The sequence below is a fragment of the Heptranchias perlo genome, chromosome 17 (genome assembly GCF_035084215.1).
Source record: "Heptranchias perlo isolate sHepPer1 chromosome 17, sHepPer1.hap1, whole genome shotgun sequence".
Taxonomy (NCBI): domain Eukaryota; kingdom Metazoa; phylum Chordata; class Chondrichthyes; order Hexanchiformes; family Hexanchidae; genus Heptranchias; species Heptranchias perlo.
This window is the reverse complement of record NC_090341.1, coordinates 52,719,072-52,736,270: the sequence shown is the minus strand read 5'-3', so window position 1 is coordinate 52,736,270 and position 17,199 is coordinate 52,719,072. Positions and strand designations below refer to the sequence as shown.

The window sequence follows — 17,199 nt, the reverse complement described above, 5'->3', positions numbered from 1 at the left end:
AAAACACTCGAATGTAGGCCATCAGGTCCAGGGGATTTATTGGCTTTTAGTCCCATTAGTTTCTCAAATACTTTTTCTCTACTGATAATAATTACTTTAAGTTCCTCACTCTCATTAGCCCCTTGGTTCCCCATTATTTCTGGTATGCTTTTTGTGTCTTCTACTCTGAAGTCAGATACAAAATATGTGTTTAATACATCTGCCATTTCCTGATTCCCCATTATAATTTCTCCTCTCTCAGCCTCTAGGGGACCAACGTTTACTTTTGCTACTCTCTTCCTTTTTCCAAACTTGTAGAAGCTCTTACAATCCATTTTTATATTTCTTGCTAGTTTACTTTCATATTCTATTTTCTCCCTTTTTGTCAATTTTTTGGTTGTTCTTTGCTGGTTTCTAAAACTCTCCCAATCCTCAGGCTTACTACACTTCTTGGCAGCATTATAGGCCTCTTCTTTTAATCTAATATTATCCTAAACTTCCTTATAGTTAGCCACGGGTGGATCACTTTTCCCGTGGAGTTTTTATTTCTCAATGGAATGTGTATTTGTTCAGAATATTGAAATATTTCTTTAAATGTTTGCCATTGCTTTTCAACCATCAAACTCTTTAATTTAATTTCCCAATTTACTCTAGTGAACTCGCCCCTCATACCTATGTAATTGGCTTTATTTAAGTTTAGGACTTAAGTACGTTACTCTCAAGCTCAATGTGAAATTCTATCATATTATGATCACTCTTCCCCAGAGGAGCCTTTACTGTGAGATTACTAATTAACCCTGTCTCATTACATAATACAAGGTCTAAAATAGTCTGTTCCTGGTTGGTTCCATGATATATTGCTCTAGGAAACCGACTCGAATGCATTCCATGAACTCATCCTTCAAACCACCTTTGCCAATTTGATTTGTCCAGTCTATATGAAGATTAAAGTCCCCACGATTACTGCATTACTTTTGTTACAAGCTCCTATTATTTCATGATTAATACTCTAAACATGCACAGTGGGTTGCGTCGTGTTTGCTCCACACAGTTTCAGCTAGCAGTCTAGCCGAAGAGAAGCCCAGAAGTTAAATTTTGGTTTATTTTTTCAGGGCCGGGAGGAGCAGGAGTGGGGGGGCACCTGGAGCCACTGGGCTGCCCTGGGGGATGGGGCGGGGGCTCATTTTCCGCCTGTATCCTGCCGTCCCAGCCCTCAAAGTGGGCCGGGTTGTAATAAATTGGATAGCCAGGTGGTGAAGGATAGAATACTAGAGCCTAGTCTTCAGTTGCTTCCAAGCCTTTATTCACAGAGATCAACATTACTCTCCCACACCCTAGATAAGCTCTCTTATAAATGGATACGAGAGTTCCCAATTGATTCGCACCACCTGAATACAATTAACATTAATTGATGTAAATCACATGGATACAATTAACACGGGTCTCCCGCCGGTACTATTGGACACAAAAACCACACCATCAAAAATCTAACTCCATCTTGTGTAGAATCTGGTTTGGTCTCTGCTTCCCTCAGTTCTTTTTAAATGTAGTCATGTCCTTCAATATAACATTTTTTAAAAAATCTTCGGCTAGCACAGTTGGTTCAGCTATAGTGTGGCAAAGTGCCATAGCAAAAATCCCTCCCCCTCCCCAATGAGGCAGGCACCCCAGTGCCCTGAAAATGGCAAGAGCCCTGCACTGCAATATGCTAATGCCCCTAACCCTAGGTTTTGGGATGGTGTCAGGGGTACATCCAAGGGGCAGGCAGAAGTTCTGCCCTACCCCAAATCCTCCCCTAAAAGCCACTCAGAGAGTTCAGAGTTAAGGTACCTGCATGCCGCATGTCCAGCGACTCACATAAGGTCGCTGCTGGACTGGCAACTTGGGTGACACATATCTTCTTTCATATTCCTCATTCCAACATTTTCTACCTAATTGCAAGAGAAGGCCACACATTACAGGTGGCTGCACATGCAGACTGGGTAGTGAAGGTGGGGAGCGGGGGGTCACCAAATCTAAGACCTATGATTCCTTACAAAGGAAAGTGCACTACAGATTTGGGAATGGGGGGGGGGGGCGGTGGAGGGGAGTCTGGAGGCTTTCACTAAGCTCCCAGTTAGTACCTATCCTTGCTTTATCTATGTTACCCATCTTACTCAGTTGCTGCCTCACACAGGCATGTGGTGCAGTGCAGCAGCATTACACATTAAAATGCCTTGCTATGTAAGCTCTGTTTCAAGGGTTGTCTGACTGCCGGATTCTTAAGTATCTTCTTCTTTGACCCATTCATGTGCCGAAGTGGAGGAGGTGGCAGCACCCAATGACTGGCAGGAACCAAACACCTCACAGCAGCCTACGTCACTTATTCCTACAATGATAAACACCAGCACAGATAAAGCTATGGGGTCCAGTTAGTGAGTTGCAGGGGAGGATTTTTGATAGAATCATAGAAAGGTTACAGCACAGAAGGAGGCCATTCGGCCCATTGAGTCCACACCGGCTCTATGCAAGAGCAATCCACCTTGTCCCACTCCCCCACCCTCTCCCCATAGCCCTGCAAATTTTTTCCTTTCAAGTACTTATCCAGTTCCCTTTTGAAGGCCATGATTGAATCTGCCTCCACCACCCGCCCAGGCAGTGCATTCCAAATCCTAACCACTCGCTGTGTAAAAAAAGTTTTTCCTCATGTCACCTTTGGTTCTTTTGTCAATCACCTTAAATCTATGTCCTCTGGTCCTTGAACCTTCCACCAATGGGAACAGTTTCTCTCTATCTACTCTGTCTAGACCCTTCATGACTTTGAATATCTCTATCAAATCTCCTTGCAACCATCTCTGTTCCAAGGAGAACAACCCCAGCTTCTCCAGTCTATCCACGTAACTAAAGTCCCTCATCCCTGGAATCATTCTAGTAAATCTCTTCTGCACCGTCTCTAAGGTCTTCACATCTTTCCTGAAGTGTGATGCCCAGAACTGGACACAATACTCCAGTTGTGGCCGAACGAGTGTTTTACAAAAGTTCATCATGACTTCCATACTTTTGTACTCTATGCCTCTATTTATAATCCCATATGCTTTTTTAACCACTTTCTTAACCTGCCCTGCCACCTTCAACGATTTGTGCACATATACCACTAGATCTCTCTGTTCCCGTGTCCCTTTTAGAGTTGTGCTCTCTAATTTATATTGCCTCTCCTCGTTCTTCCTACCGAAATGTATCACTTCGCATTTTTCTGCGTTAAATTTCATCTGTCACGTGTCTGATCGTGCCAGCAGCCTGTCTATATCTTCTTGCAGTCTATCACTATCCTCCTTACTGTTCACTACCCTTCCAAGTTTTGTGTCATCTGCAAATTTTGAAATCGTGCCCTGTATACCCAAATCCAAGTCATTAATATATATCAAGAAAAGCAGTGGTCCCAGCACCGAGCCCTGGGGAACACCACCGTACACCTCCCTACAGTCCGAAAAACAACCGTTCACCACTACTCTGTTTCCTGTCCCTTAGCCAATTCTGTATCCATGTTGCTACTGCTCCAATTTATTCCATGGGCCGCAATCTCGATGATAAGCAGTTTTTCAAGCGCCTTTTGAAAGTCCATATACACCACATCAACTGCATTTAGCTACATCATTAAATAAATTTAAAACAGAAATAGACAGTTTCCTAGAAGTAAAGGGAATTAGGGGTTACGGGGAGCGGGCAGGAAATTGGACATGAATTTAGATTTGAGGTTAGGATCAGATCAGCCATGATCTTATTGAATGGCTGAGCAGGCTCGAGGGGCCGATTGGCCTACTCCTGCTCCTATTTCTTATGACCCTCATCTATCCTCTCTGTTACCTCATCAAAAAACTCCAACAGGTTAGTTAAACACGATTTGCCTTTAACAAATCCGTGCTGGCTTTCCCTAATCCCCACCACTGAGGTTAAGTTGACTGGCCTATAGTTGCTGGGTTCATCCTTACACCCTTTTTTGAACAAGGGTGTAACGTTTGCAATTCTCCAGCCCTCCGGCACCATCCCATATCTATGGATGTTTGGAAGATTATGGCCAGTACCTCTGCAATTTCCACCCTTTCTTCCCTCAGCAACCTCGGATGCATCCCATCCGGACGGGTGACTAATCTACTTTAAGTACAGCTAGCCTTTCTAGTACCTCTTCTTTATCAATTTTTAGTCCATCCAGTATCTCAACTACCTTTTCACTTACTGTGACTTTGGCAGCACCTTCTTCCTTGGTAAAGACAGATGCAAAGTACTCATTTGTAACCTCAGCCATGCACTCTGCCTCCATGAACAGATTCCCGCTATGGTCCCTAATCGGCCCCACCCCTCCTCTTACTATCCGTTTACTGATTACATGACTGTAGAAGACTTTTGGATTCCCTTTTATGTTGGCCGCCAGTCTATTCTCATACTCTCTCTTTGCCCCTCTTATTTTCTTCATCACTTCCCCTCTGGACTTTCTATATTCTGCCTGGTTCTCACTTGTGTTATCAACCTAACGTCTATCATGCGCCCCTTTTTTCTGTTTCATCCTACTCACTAGCTCCTTTGTCATGCAGGGAGCTCTGGCTTTAGTTGCCCTACCTTTCTGCTTTGTGGGAATGTGCCTAGACTGTATCTGAACCATCTCCTCCTTAAAGGCCGCCCACTGTTCAATTACAGTTTTGCCTGCCAATCTTTGATTCCAATTTACCCAGGCCAGATCTGTTCTCATCCCATTGAAATTGGCCCTCCTCCAATTGAGTATTTTAACTTTATAGTGGTCCGTGTCCTTTTCCATAGCTATTCTAAATCTTATGATACTATGATCGCTGTTCCCTAAATGCTCCCCCACTGACACTTGCTCCACTTGGCCCACCCTGTTCCCTGGAACCAAGTCCAGCAATGCCTCCTTCCTCGTTGGGCTGGAAATGTACTGGTTAAGAAAGTTATCCTGAACACATTTCAAAAATTCTTCTCCTCTGTGCCCCTTATATTATTATTATTACTATCCCAGTCTATATTAGGATAGTTGAAGTCCCCCATTATCACTACTCTATGGCTTTTGCACCTATCCGTAATTTCCCTGCAAATTTACTCCTCTACATCTTTCCCACTATTGGTGGTCTATAGAATACACCCAGTAGTATAATGGTACCTCTTTTATATCTTAACTTTAACCAAATACATTCTGTCCTTGACCCCTCCAGGACATCCTCTCTCTCCAATAATGCAATATTCTCCTTAATCAATACTGCCACCCCCCACCCCCCACCCCCCTCCTTTCCTTCCTGAACACCTTGTATCCAGGAATATTTAGTACCCAATCCACCCTTTTTTGAGACAGGTCTCCATTATCACCACGACATCGTATTCCCATCTGGCTATTTGCGCCTGCAGCTCACCAACCTTGTTTACCACGCTTCGTGTGTTTACACACATGCGCTGCAAACCAGTCTCAGACTTTCTTGTACTCTCTCTTAGTCTGATCCCACCTAATACTGTACTATTACTTGCTCGAGTGCTATCTTTCTCTCCCGATCCTTTGTGCCCCTTGTTTCTCCTTTCCATTGCTACATCCTGGTGCCCACCCCCTGCCAAATTAGTTTAAACCCCCACAGCACGAGCGAACTTCCCCGCGAGGACATTGGTCCCAGCTCCGTTGAGGTGCAATCTGTCCAGCCTGTACAGGTCCCACCTTCCCCAGAACTGGTCCTAATGCCCCAGGAATCTAAAGCCCTCCCTCCTGCACCATCTCTCCAGCCACGCATTCATCTGCTCTTTCCTCCTATTTCTATGCTCACTAGCGCGTGGCTAGTGGCTAATCCGGAGATTACTACCTTTGATGTCCTGCTTCTTAATCTCTTTCCTAACTCCTTAAAATCTGCCTGCAGGACCTCATCCCTCTTTCTACCTATGTCGTTGGTACCAATATGGACCGCGACCTCTGGCTGTTCACCCTTCCCCCCCAGAATGTTCTGCAGCCGCTCAGTGACATCCTTGATCTTGGCACCAGGGAGGCAACATACCATCCTGGAATCACGTCTGCGGCTGCAGAAACGCCTCTCTGCTCCCCTAACTATAGAATCCTGCATAGGATACACATTACAGTCTGGGATGCAAAAGGGCACTTCAGATATATTATTCCTAAGAACCACTTCTTGATACCTCTCTGCTCAGGTGTCATTCTATTCAATGTGGTCAGCTTTGGTCGGGTACAGATAGACAGGCGGAGAGATGTTTTTGAATGTTACTGGAAGTCTCAGCTGTATTTGTGTGGACAAACATCCATGGCCTGAAATTCCTGGAGCCCCGATGTTGTATAAGTGCCCACAATGCCGGGGAATCCAGAAATTCTGAAAAATGTAATGGCTCTCTCAGCCATCTATGTTGGAGCACTGTCAAATTGTATAAATTGAACCGGCCAGGCAAAGAGGGCATTGATGCTGCCTTACAGAGGAGTGCATAGCAAACTGGCTAAACCATTTTGGGTCCTTAGGAGTCCATGTAATATCTCCAAAACGGGTGCTTCGCAGCCCAATTTAGAGCCCAGGGAGTCAAAACAAACTAATGTTCAGGTGAAGTGAGTTTAGAGGACAAGGAATAATTGGAACAAATTGCATAGAAGTAATTCAGTCCCCAGTTGCAAGTCATATATTCTGCTGTAGCGCATCAACTGACAAGGGCGTGTAATTACAATGTGACAAGTTTACATGGTTGCTTTTCATTACATATGTGGATATAAGAATTTAGAACAACAAATTGTATTTATATAGTGCCTTTAACAGGAACATTAACAGACAAAATTTGACAGCGAGCCACATAGAGATATTTTATTGGTCAGAGAGATAGGTTTTAAGGAGTGTCTAAAAGGAGGATAGAGAGGTAAAGAGGCGGAGAGGTTTAGGGAGGGAATTCCAGAACTTAGGGCCTAGGCAGCTGAAGGCACAGGCATCAATGGTGGGGTGATGGAAATCAGGGATGCACAAGAGGCCAGAATTGGAGGAGTGCAAAGATCTTGGAGGGTTGTAGGGCTGGAAGAGGTAACAGTGATAGGGAGGGGTGAGGCCATGGAGGGATTTGAACAATAGGATGAGAATTTTAAATTCGAGGTGTTGCCCGACTGGGAGTCAATGTAGGTCAGTGAGCATTGGGTGATGGGAGAACAGGATTTGGTGCAAGTTAGCATACGGGCAGCAGAATTTTGGATGAGCTCAAATTTACAGAGGGTGGAAGGTGGGAGGCTGGCCAGGGGAGTATTGGAATAATGGGAAAAAAATAATTTGTTTGGTACTTAAAGCATAAAACAAATCTGATATTGCGTTATTCTGCTGCCTTTCAAGGGCAAGGAGGATCATACGGAGGCACGTGATATAAGAATAGCTGAAGTAATCTAAAAAAGGGTTCTCTGTTCATTATCCCCTTTAAGAAAGAGAATCCACCAACATGAAAGGCTAACCAGTGTTAATATGGGCACTCTGGTCATATTTTGGAGCTAGCAGGTAATTTAAATATTTCTGGGGACCTTCGTGAACCAAGCGCCGCCAGGTATAGAGGCTCACAACACCGCAGGTACTTCCAGGCCACGTTATACTCCCCAAATGTACAGCAGGTCTTGGGCCTCTGCACCGATAATATGGGTTACCTGTCCACGATGGGTAGCTGGGCTAACAACACCAGCCACTGCAATATCAGCCCCTATATCTTTAGCAAACAGTGTATCAAAATAAGTAAGACTGGGTCAATGAGTAAATAGTACAACTGGATCAGTGGAATTTAGGGAACAGTTTAGTGATTTGCCATTCTAATCTGTTTATGTTGCCAAAATACATGTCCGAATATAATTGGAATGACCGCATCTTGTTAGCTGCTCTAGATATTATTGCCTTTAATGTCAAACAGGTTTGCTGGCAGTCTAAACACAAGTGTTATTAACACAATGAGAATGAATGAGCTGTACCACTGCCAATAAGTCTGGCTACTGCTGGTACCTGCTCACAATATATTGGTATGTAATACTGGACTCTCTGATAGCACAAGGATGCCTGAGCCTATAGAAAAACTCTGCTTCAAGTTTGCTTCGGAGGGAGGACCCAGGTTTATTTGTGCTCTGTGTTGACACAGCTGATCTCAGCTGCAACGCAGTTTGGGGAAGATTTCATACTGGTGTGCAAATCCCTCCATGGCCTCGCCCCTCCCTATCTCTGTAACTTCCTCCAGCCCTACGACCCTCCGAGATCTCTGTGTTCGTCCAATTCTGGCCTCTTGTACATCCCCTATTTCCTTTGCCTTACCATTGGTGGCCGTGCCTTCAGCTGTCTAGGCCCTAAGCTCTGGAATTCCCTCCCTAAACCTCTCCGCCTCTCCATCCTCCTTTAAGACACTCCTTAAAACCTACCTCTTTGACCAAGCTTTTGGTCACTTGTCCTTATGTGGCTCAGTGTCAAATTTTGTTTGATAACGCTCCTGTAAAGCGCCTAGGGATATTTTACAATGTTAAAGGAGCTTTATAAATGCAAGTTGCTGTTGTATAATTAGCCCCAGTGCTGCAGGGTTAGAAAATTAAAAATTGTCCAGGGTGTTCGTTCTTGATATCAATGACCCCTGCTGCCCCCCTCCAGTCTGAATCAATCCTCTCAGTAGAAACAAGTAGTCTGATTCAGGAGCAATGGATTGCACAATGGATTCAGAAGGGTAATGGCGCTCTTTCCATTAAAAATGGACTGTGAATAACAATCAGCTATGCACATTTATTTATTATTTAGCAAAATCTCATCACCATTGCAAAGCAGGAAGATGGTTACAATATTTTGTTGAAAGAATAATCAGGAGCTGAGAGCTATGGTCAAATGATCCTGCAAAACCCAAGTCTGCAAATGTTCTTAAACGAACAAAAGAACAGGCCATCTTAGATTTAATAATGAGTAATGAGCCTGAATTAGTCAATAATCTAACGGTGAGAGAACACCTAGTTAACAGTGACCATAATATAATAGAATTCGATATTAAGTTTGAGGGGGAGAAAGGTGAGTCACGAACCAAGGTTTTAAATTTAGGTAAGGCTGGCTATAGAGGGATGAGGCAGAAATTGACCACAATAGACTGGACAGAACTACTAACAGATGAACAGTGGGAGGTGTTCAAAAAAAGTATTTGGTAGAATACAAGACCTGTACATACCCCTAAAGGGCAAGAGCTCTACATGTGTAATTGAACAATCTTGATCAACAAGGAAAGTGAGAGATAGTGTAAAACTAAAAGAAAGGGCTTATACGAAGGCAAAGAACAATAGAGATCCCGCGGACTGGGAGAGATATAAGGAACAGCAAAGAGATACAAAGAAAGTGGCAAGATCCGCAAAAAGGGAATACAAGAAAAAGCTTGTGAGGGCTAGAGGACAACACTAGAGATTTTTACAAATATATTAAGAGAAAGAGGGTGGCTAAGAGTAATGTGGGCCCCTTAATGACAGATGCAGGTGATATTGTAATTGGAAATCAGCAAATGGCAGACTTACTAAATGGCTATTTTGTATTGGTCTAAAAACAGTGGACGATGAGGATAAAATACCAGAGTTACAAGGAAAGCTAAAAATAAATGAAGGGGAGGAACTAACTAGATTCGCTATAAGTAAAAACATGGTGATGGATAAACTAATGTTGTTAAAGACAGACAAATCTCCAGGTCACAATGGTTTCCACCCCAGGGTATTAAAAGGAGGAGGTCAGGAAATTGTTGCTGTGTTAGTTATAATATTCCAAAAACCTCTCGATTCAAGAATTGTCCCCTTGGATTGGAAAATTGCCAATTTCACTCCACTATTTAAGAAGGGTACGAGAGATAAACTAGGAAATTATAGGCCTATTAGTCTAACATCAGTTGTGGGGAAGTTACTAGAATCTGTTATTAGGGGCACGTTGACTGAGCATTTGGACAAATATGACCTGATCAGAGGGAGCCAGCATGGATTTGTAAAGGGTAAGTCAGGTCTAACCAAACTAATTGAATTTTTTGAGGAGGTAACCAACATGGTAGATAAGGGAGTGTCTATGGATGTTATTTATATGGACTTCCAGAAGGTTCCACATAAGAGATTGTTAACAAAAATGAGATCACATGGAATTGGAGGCAACCCATTGGCTTGGATAGGGAATTGGTTAGGAGGTAGGAGACAGGGAGTAGGGATAATTGGTATGTACTCAAATTGGCAGGATGTGACTAGTGGTGTCCCCCGAGGATCTGTACTGGGGCCTCACTTTTCACTATATTTATAAATGACTTGGATGAAGGAATAGGGATCTGTATATTTAAGTTTGCTGATGACACTAAGTTAGGTGGCACAGTAAATAGTGTCAATGGGAGCAGAAAGTTGCAAAGGGACATTGATAGAATCAGTGACTGGGAAAAACTGTAGCAGATGGAGTTCAATGTGGGGAAGTGTGAGGTCTTCCGCTTTGGATCTAAGAAAGATAGATCGGAGTATTTTCTAAATTGTGAGAAGCTGGGAACTGTGGATGAGCAAAGAGACTTAGGGATCTAAGTACAGAAATCACTAAAAGCTAGTGGACAGGTACAAAAAATAATTGAAAAGGCTAATGGAATGTTGGCCTTTATCTCAAGAGAGCTGGAATACAAAAGGGTGGAAGTTATGTTACAGCTGTACTGAGCTCCGGTTAGATCCCATCTGGAGTACTGGGCACTGCATCTCTGGAAGGATATATTGGTAGTGCAGATTCACCAGAATTATACCAGGGCTAAAAGGGTTAAATTATGAGGACAGGTTGCATAGACTAGGCTAGTATTCCCTTGACTATAAAAGATTAAGGGGTGATCTAATTGGTGTTTAAGATGATTAAAGGATTTGATAGGGTAGGTAGAGAGAAACTGCTTCCTTTGGTGGGAGAGTCCAGAACAAGGGGACATAACCTTAAAATTAGAGCAAGTCCATTCAGGGGTGATGTCAGAAAGCACTTCTTCACTCAAAGGATAGTGGAAATCTAGAACTTTCTTCCCCAAAAAGCTGTTGAGGCTGGGGGTTAATTGAAAATTTTGAAACTGAGATTGATAGATTTTTGTTAGGTAAGGGTATTAAGTGTTACGGAACTAAAGCAGGTAGATGGAGTTAAGGTACACATCAGCCAGGATCTAATTGAATGGCGGAACAGGCTCGAGGGGCTGAATGGCCTACTCCTGTTCCCAAGTTCCTACATCTGAATCTTCATTTCATTTTAATTTGGAAATATTTATGAATGTTTAACTTTATCGATACGTCTCTTACCTTTTTCTTTTACTTTCTTCCTCTTCTGAATTTTTATGCTTATCAATAGGAGGGTTAGTGCTGGAGAATGGGGGCGGAGACCCACCAAACACTCCCAGCGCAGGTACAGCATTGGATACAGAGTAAAGCTCACTCTACAATGTCCCATCAAACAATCCCAGGGCAGGTAAAGATTCTCAGGCCAGTTATAGCAGCTAAAGAGTAAATCTCCCTCTATACTGTCCCATCAAACACTCCCAGACCAGTTAAAGCACAGTTAAATGCTGAGTAAAGCTCCTTTTATTCGATCTTCAACTCTATTTTTTCAAGAGCACTCCCTACTGAGGACCCTTACAGACATCTAGCAGAGGAGCCTTTTATTCCATCAGTCAGGGTTGGATTTGAACTCAGGACTCAGCACTGAAAGACCAATGTGTTAGCTACTATGTTACTCGATTCCCCTCCCTATGTCTTACCATAAAGTCAAATGATATTGTGTCAATGGAGATAATCGACTGTCTTGCAAAGTTCTGAAGTGTTCCCGTTAGAAATGCTTGTGGGAAGAAAAAGCCACTGATCCAGAAGACGGCAGGAATCCCGTCCACAATCCATGTCTGTAGGAAGCCAATTCTCTCAAGGAGATCCTCTACCCATGAAGCCAAGGGTTTCAGTGAAGGGTACGCCTAGAAAATACAGACGCTTGGGTATCAAGCTGGAGCTCATTGAGTCTTTGCCATTTAAGTCTCTTCCATGTTAGGGTATTTTAAGGCGGAATTTCCCATAGTGCATTTATCTGGGCTGCTTACGTTAAGCACAACACAGTAAAGAAAGAACTTGCATTTATACAGCACTTTTCATGTCCTCAGGACACCACAAAGTGCTTTACAGCCAATGAATTAATTTTGAAGTGTAGTCACTGTTGTAATGTAGGAAAAGTAACAACTAATTTTGCACACAGCAAACAACAATAAGATAATTACCAGGTAATCTGTTTTAGTTATGTTAGCTGAGGGATAAATATTGGCCAGGACACCAGGGAGAACTACCCTGCTCTGCTTTTTTACATCCACCTGGGACCTTGGTTTAATATTTCATCCAAAAGACAGCACCTGTGACAGTGCAGCACTCTCTCAGTATTACACTGAAATGTCAGCCTGAATTATATGCCCAATCCCAGAGTGGGCCTTGAACCCACAACCTTCTGACTCACAGGCAAGAGTGCTACCAACTGAGCCACAGCTATCCAACAACAACTTCCATTTATATAGCTCCCTTAACATAGTAAAACATCCCAAGGTGCTTCACAGGAGCGCTAATTGACAAAGTTTGACACCGAGCCACATAAAGAGATATTAGAACAGGTGCGTCTTAAAGAAGGAGAAAGTGGTGGAGAAGTTTAGGGAGGGAATTGCAGAGCTTAGGATCTAGGCAGCTGAAGGCATGGCTACGAATGGAGGGGCCATTTTCTTTTCATAGAGAAAAAACCCAGAAGAGATGGCGATCTTAAAGGTGTTCCTAACTATGTAATGTTCCTAACTGCTCTATTAGAATTACATAGAAATTATAGCTCGGAAACAGGCCATTCGACCCAACTGTTCTATGCCATTGTTTATGCTCCAAACGAGCCTCCTCCCACCCTACTTCATCTGACACTAGCAGCATAACCTTCTATTCCTTTCTCCTTCAGATACTTATCTAGCTTCCCCTTAAATGAATCTACACTATTCGCCTCAACTGCTCCTTGTGGTAGCAAGTTCCACATTCTAACCACTCCCTGGGTAAAGAAGCTTCTCCTGAATTCCTTATTGGACTTATTAGAGACCATCTTATATTTATGACGGCAAGTTTTAGACTCCCCGCTATGTAATGTTCCGAACTGCTCCAGACTCGGTGTTCCGAACTGCTCCAGACTCGGTGTTCCTAATTGTTCTACGTAAAGTGTTCCTAACAGTTCTAGGTACAGTGTTCCCACTGCTCTAGGTGAAGTGTTTCTAAATGTTCTAGGTATGTTGTGCCCAACAGTTCTGAACTGTTCTAGGTAAAGTACTCTAGGTATGGCGTTCCTATGTGTTCTAGGTAAATTGTTCCCAACTGCTATAGGTATGGTGTTCCTATTTGTTCTGGGTATGGTGTTCCTAACAGCTGCAGTTATGGTGTGCCCAACAGCACTAGGTAAATTGTTCCTAACTGCTCTAGGTAAGGTTACCCTAACTATTCAAGGTGTGGTGTTCCCAACTGCTCTAGGTATGGTGTTTCCAACTGCTCTAGATCTGATGTTCCCAACTGTTCTAGGTAAAGTGTTCCCAACTGCTCTAGCTATGGAATTCCTAACTGCTCTAGGTGTGGTGTTTCCAACTGCTCTAGGTGTGGTGTTTCCAACTGCTCTAGGTGTGGTGTTTCCAACTGCTCTAGGTGTGGTGTTTCTAACTGCTCCAGGTGTGGTGTTACCAACTGCTCCAGGTGTAGTGTTACCAACTGCTCTAGGTGTGGTGTTACTAACTGCTCTAGGTGTAGTGTTACCAACTGCTCTAGGTGTGGTGTTACTAACTGCTCTAGGTGTAGTGTTACCAACTGCTCTCGGTGTGGTGTTACTAACTGCTCTAGGTGTGGTGTTACTAACTGTTCTAGGTGTGGTGTTACTAACTGCTCTAGGTGTGGTGTTTCCAACTGCTCCAGGTATGGTGTTTCCAACTGCTCCAGGTATGGTGTTTCCAACTGCTCTAGGTATGGTGTTTCCAACTGCTCCAGGTATGGTGTTTCCAACTGCTCTAGGTGTGGTGTTGTTAACTGCTCTAGGTGTGGTGTTGTTAACTGCTCTAGGTGTGGTGTTGTTAACTGCTCTAGGTGTGGTGTTGTTAACTGCTCTAGGTGTGGTGTTCTTAACTGCTCTAGGTGTGGTGTTGTTAACTGCTCTAGGTGTGGTGTTGTTAACTGCTCTTGGTGTGGTGTTGTTAACTGCTCTAGGTGTGGTGTTGTTAACTGCTCTTGGTGTGGTGTTGTTAACTGCTCTTGGTGTGGTGTTGTTAACTGCTCTTGGTGTGGTGTTGTTAACTGCTCTAGGTGTGGTGTTGTTAACTGCTCTAGGTGTGGTGTTGTTAACTGCTCTAGGTGTGGTGTTGTTAACTGCTCTAGGTGTGGTGTTGTTAACTGCTCTAGGTGTGGTGTTGTTAACTGCTCTTGGTGTGGTGTTCTTAACTGCTCTAGGTGTGGTGTTTCCAACTGCTCTAGGTATGGTGTTTCCAACTGCTCTAGGTATGGTGTTTCCAACTGCTCTAGGTATGGTGTTTCCAACTGCTCTAGGTATGGTGTTTCCAACTGCTCTAGGTATGGTGTTTCCAACTGCTCTAGGTGTGGTGTTTCCAACTGCTCTAGGTGTGGTGTTTCCAACTGCTCTAGGTGTGGTGTTTCTAACTGCTCCAGGTGTGGTGTTACCAACTGCTCCAGGTGTAGTGTTACCAACTGCTCTAGGTGTGGTGTTACTAACTGCTCTAGGTGTGGTGTTACTAACTGCTCTCGGTGTGGTGTTACTAACTGCTCTAGGTGTGGTGTTACTAACTGCTCTAGGTGTGGTGTTACTAACTGCTCTAGGTGTAGTGTTACCAACTGCTCTCGGTGTGGTGTTACTAACTGCTCTAGGTGTGGTGTTACTAACTGTTCTAGGTGTGGTGTTACTAACTGCTCTAGGTGTGGTGTTTCCAACTGCTCCAGGTATGGTGTTTCCAACTGCTCCAGGTATGGTGTTTCCAACTGCTCTAGGTATGGTGTTTCCAACTGCTCCAGGTATGGTGTTTCCAACTGCTCTAGGTGTGGTGTTGTTAACTGCTCTAGGTGTGGTGTTGTTAACTGCTCTAGGTGTGGTGTTGTTAACTGCTCTAGGTGTGGTGTTGTTAACTGCTCTAGGTGTGGTGTTCTTAACTGCTCTAGGTGTGGTGTTCTTAACTGCTCTAGGTGTGGTGTTGTTAACTGCTCTAGGTGTGGTGTTGTTAACTGCTCTTGGTGTGGTGTTGTTAACTGCTCTAGGTGTGGTGTTGTTAACTGCACTTGGTGTGGTGTTGTTAACTGCTCTTGGTGTGGTGTTGTTAACTGCTCTTGGTGTGGTGTTGTTAACTGCTCTAGGTGTGGTGTTGTTAACTGCTCTAGGTGTGGTGTTGTTAACTGCTCTAGGTGTGGTGTTGTTAACTGCTCTAGGTGTGGTGTTGTTAACTGCTCTAGGTGTGGTGTTGTTAACTGCTCTTGGTGTGGTGTTCTTAACTGCTCTAGGTGTGGTGTTTCCAACTGCTCTAGGTATGGTGTTTCCAACTGCTCTAGGTATGGTGTTTCCAACTGCTCTAGGTATGGTGTTTCCAACTGCTCTAGGTATGGTGTTTCCAACTGCTCTAGGTATGGTGTTTCCAACTGCTCTAGGTGTGGTGTTTCCAACTGCTCTAGGTGTGGTGTTTCCAACTGCTCTAGGTGTGGTGTTTCTAACTGCTCCAGGTGTGGTGTTACCAACTGCTCCAGGTGTAGTGTTACCAACTGCTCTAGGTGTGGTGTTACTAACTGCTCTAGGTGTGGTGTTACTAACTGCTCTCGGTGTGGTGTTACTAACTGCTCTAGGTGTGGTGTTACTAACTGCTCTAGGTGTGGTGTTACTAACTGCTCTAGGTGTGGTGTTTCCAACTGCTCCAGGTATGGTGTTTCCAACTGCTCCAGGTATGGTGTTTCCAACTGCTCTAGGTATGGTGTTTCCAACTGCTCCAGGTATGGTGTTTCCAACTGCTCTAGGTATGGTGTTTCCAACTGCTCTAGGTATGGTGTTTCCAACTGCTCTAGGTATGGTGTTTCCAACTGCTCCAGGTATGGTGTTTCCAACTGCTCTAGGTATGGTGTTTCCAACTGCTCTAGGTATGGTGTTTCCAACTGCTCTAGGTGTGGTGTTTCCAACTGCTCTAGGTGTGGTGTTACCAACTGCTCTAGGTGTGGTGTTACCAACTGCTCTAGGTGTGGTGTTACCAACTGCTCTAGGTGTGGTGTTACTAACTGCTCTAGGTGTGGTGTTACTAACTGCTCTAGGTGTGGTGTTACTAACTGCTCTAGGTGTGGTGTTACTAACTGCTCTAGGTGTGGTGTTACTAACTGCTCTAGGTGTGGTGTTACTAACTGCTCTAGGTGTGGTGTTTCTAACTGCTCTAGGTATGGTGTTTCTTACTGCTCTAGGTGTGGTGTTTCTAACTGCTCTAGGTGTGGTATTCTTAACTGCTCTAGGTATGGTGTTCCTAACTGCTCGAGATATAATTTCATAACTGCTGTAGGCAAAGTGTTCCCAACTGTTCTAGCTATGGTGTTCCCAACTGTTCCAGGTATGATGTTCCTAACTGCTCATGGTAAAATGTTCCCAACTGTTCTAGATATGGTGTTCCTAACTGCTCATGGTAAAGTGTTCTAGGTATGGTCCTAACTGCTGTAGATATGGCGCACTCAACATAACAAGGTAAATTGTTCCTAACTGCTTTGGGTAAGGTTACCCTAACTGTTCTAGGTATGGTGTTCCTAACTGTTCTAGGTAAAGTATTCCTAAATGCTTCATGCATGGTGTTCCCAACTGTTCTAGGTTTAGTGTTCCTAACTGTTCTAGGTAAAGACTGCCCTACTGCTCTAGATGTGGTGTTCCTAACTGCTCTAGTTTGATGTTCCTAACTGTTCTAAGTAAAGACTTACCAGCTGCTCTAGGTATGGTGTTCCTAACTGCCCGACGTACAGTGATTCTAACTGCTCTAGGTATGGTGTTCCTAACTGCCCGACGTACAGTGATTCTAACTGCTCTAGGTACGGTGTTCCTAACTGCTCGAGGTATAATTTCATAACTACTGCAGGCAAAGTGTTCCCAACTGTTCCAGGTATGATGTTCCTAACTGCTCATGGTAAAGTGTTCCCAACTCTTCTAGGTATGGTCCTAACTGCTGTAGATATGGCGCACTCAACATAACAAGGTAAAT

General features: G+C 43.8%; 1 protein-coding gene across 1 annotated transcript in view; it reads right to left on the bottom strand.

Annotated features, from left to right (window-relative positions):
• The window catches only part of dnah1 (dynein, axonemal, heavy chain 1), a 333,655-nt gene that overhangs the window by 15,792 nt on the left and 300,664 nt on the right, over window positions 1-17,199 (bottom strand). The window contains exon 76 of the mRNA XM_067999000.1: window positions 11,701-11,907. Coding sequence (XP_067855101.1) covers window positions 11,701-11,907 — 207 coding nt within the window. The remainder of the gene's footprint in view (window positions 1-11,700; window positions 11,908-17,199) is intronic.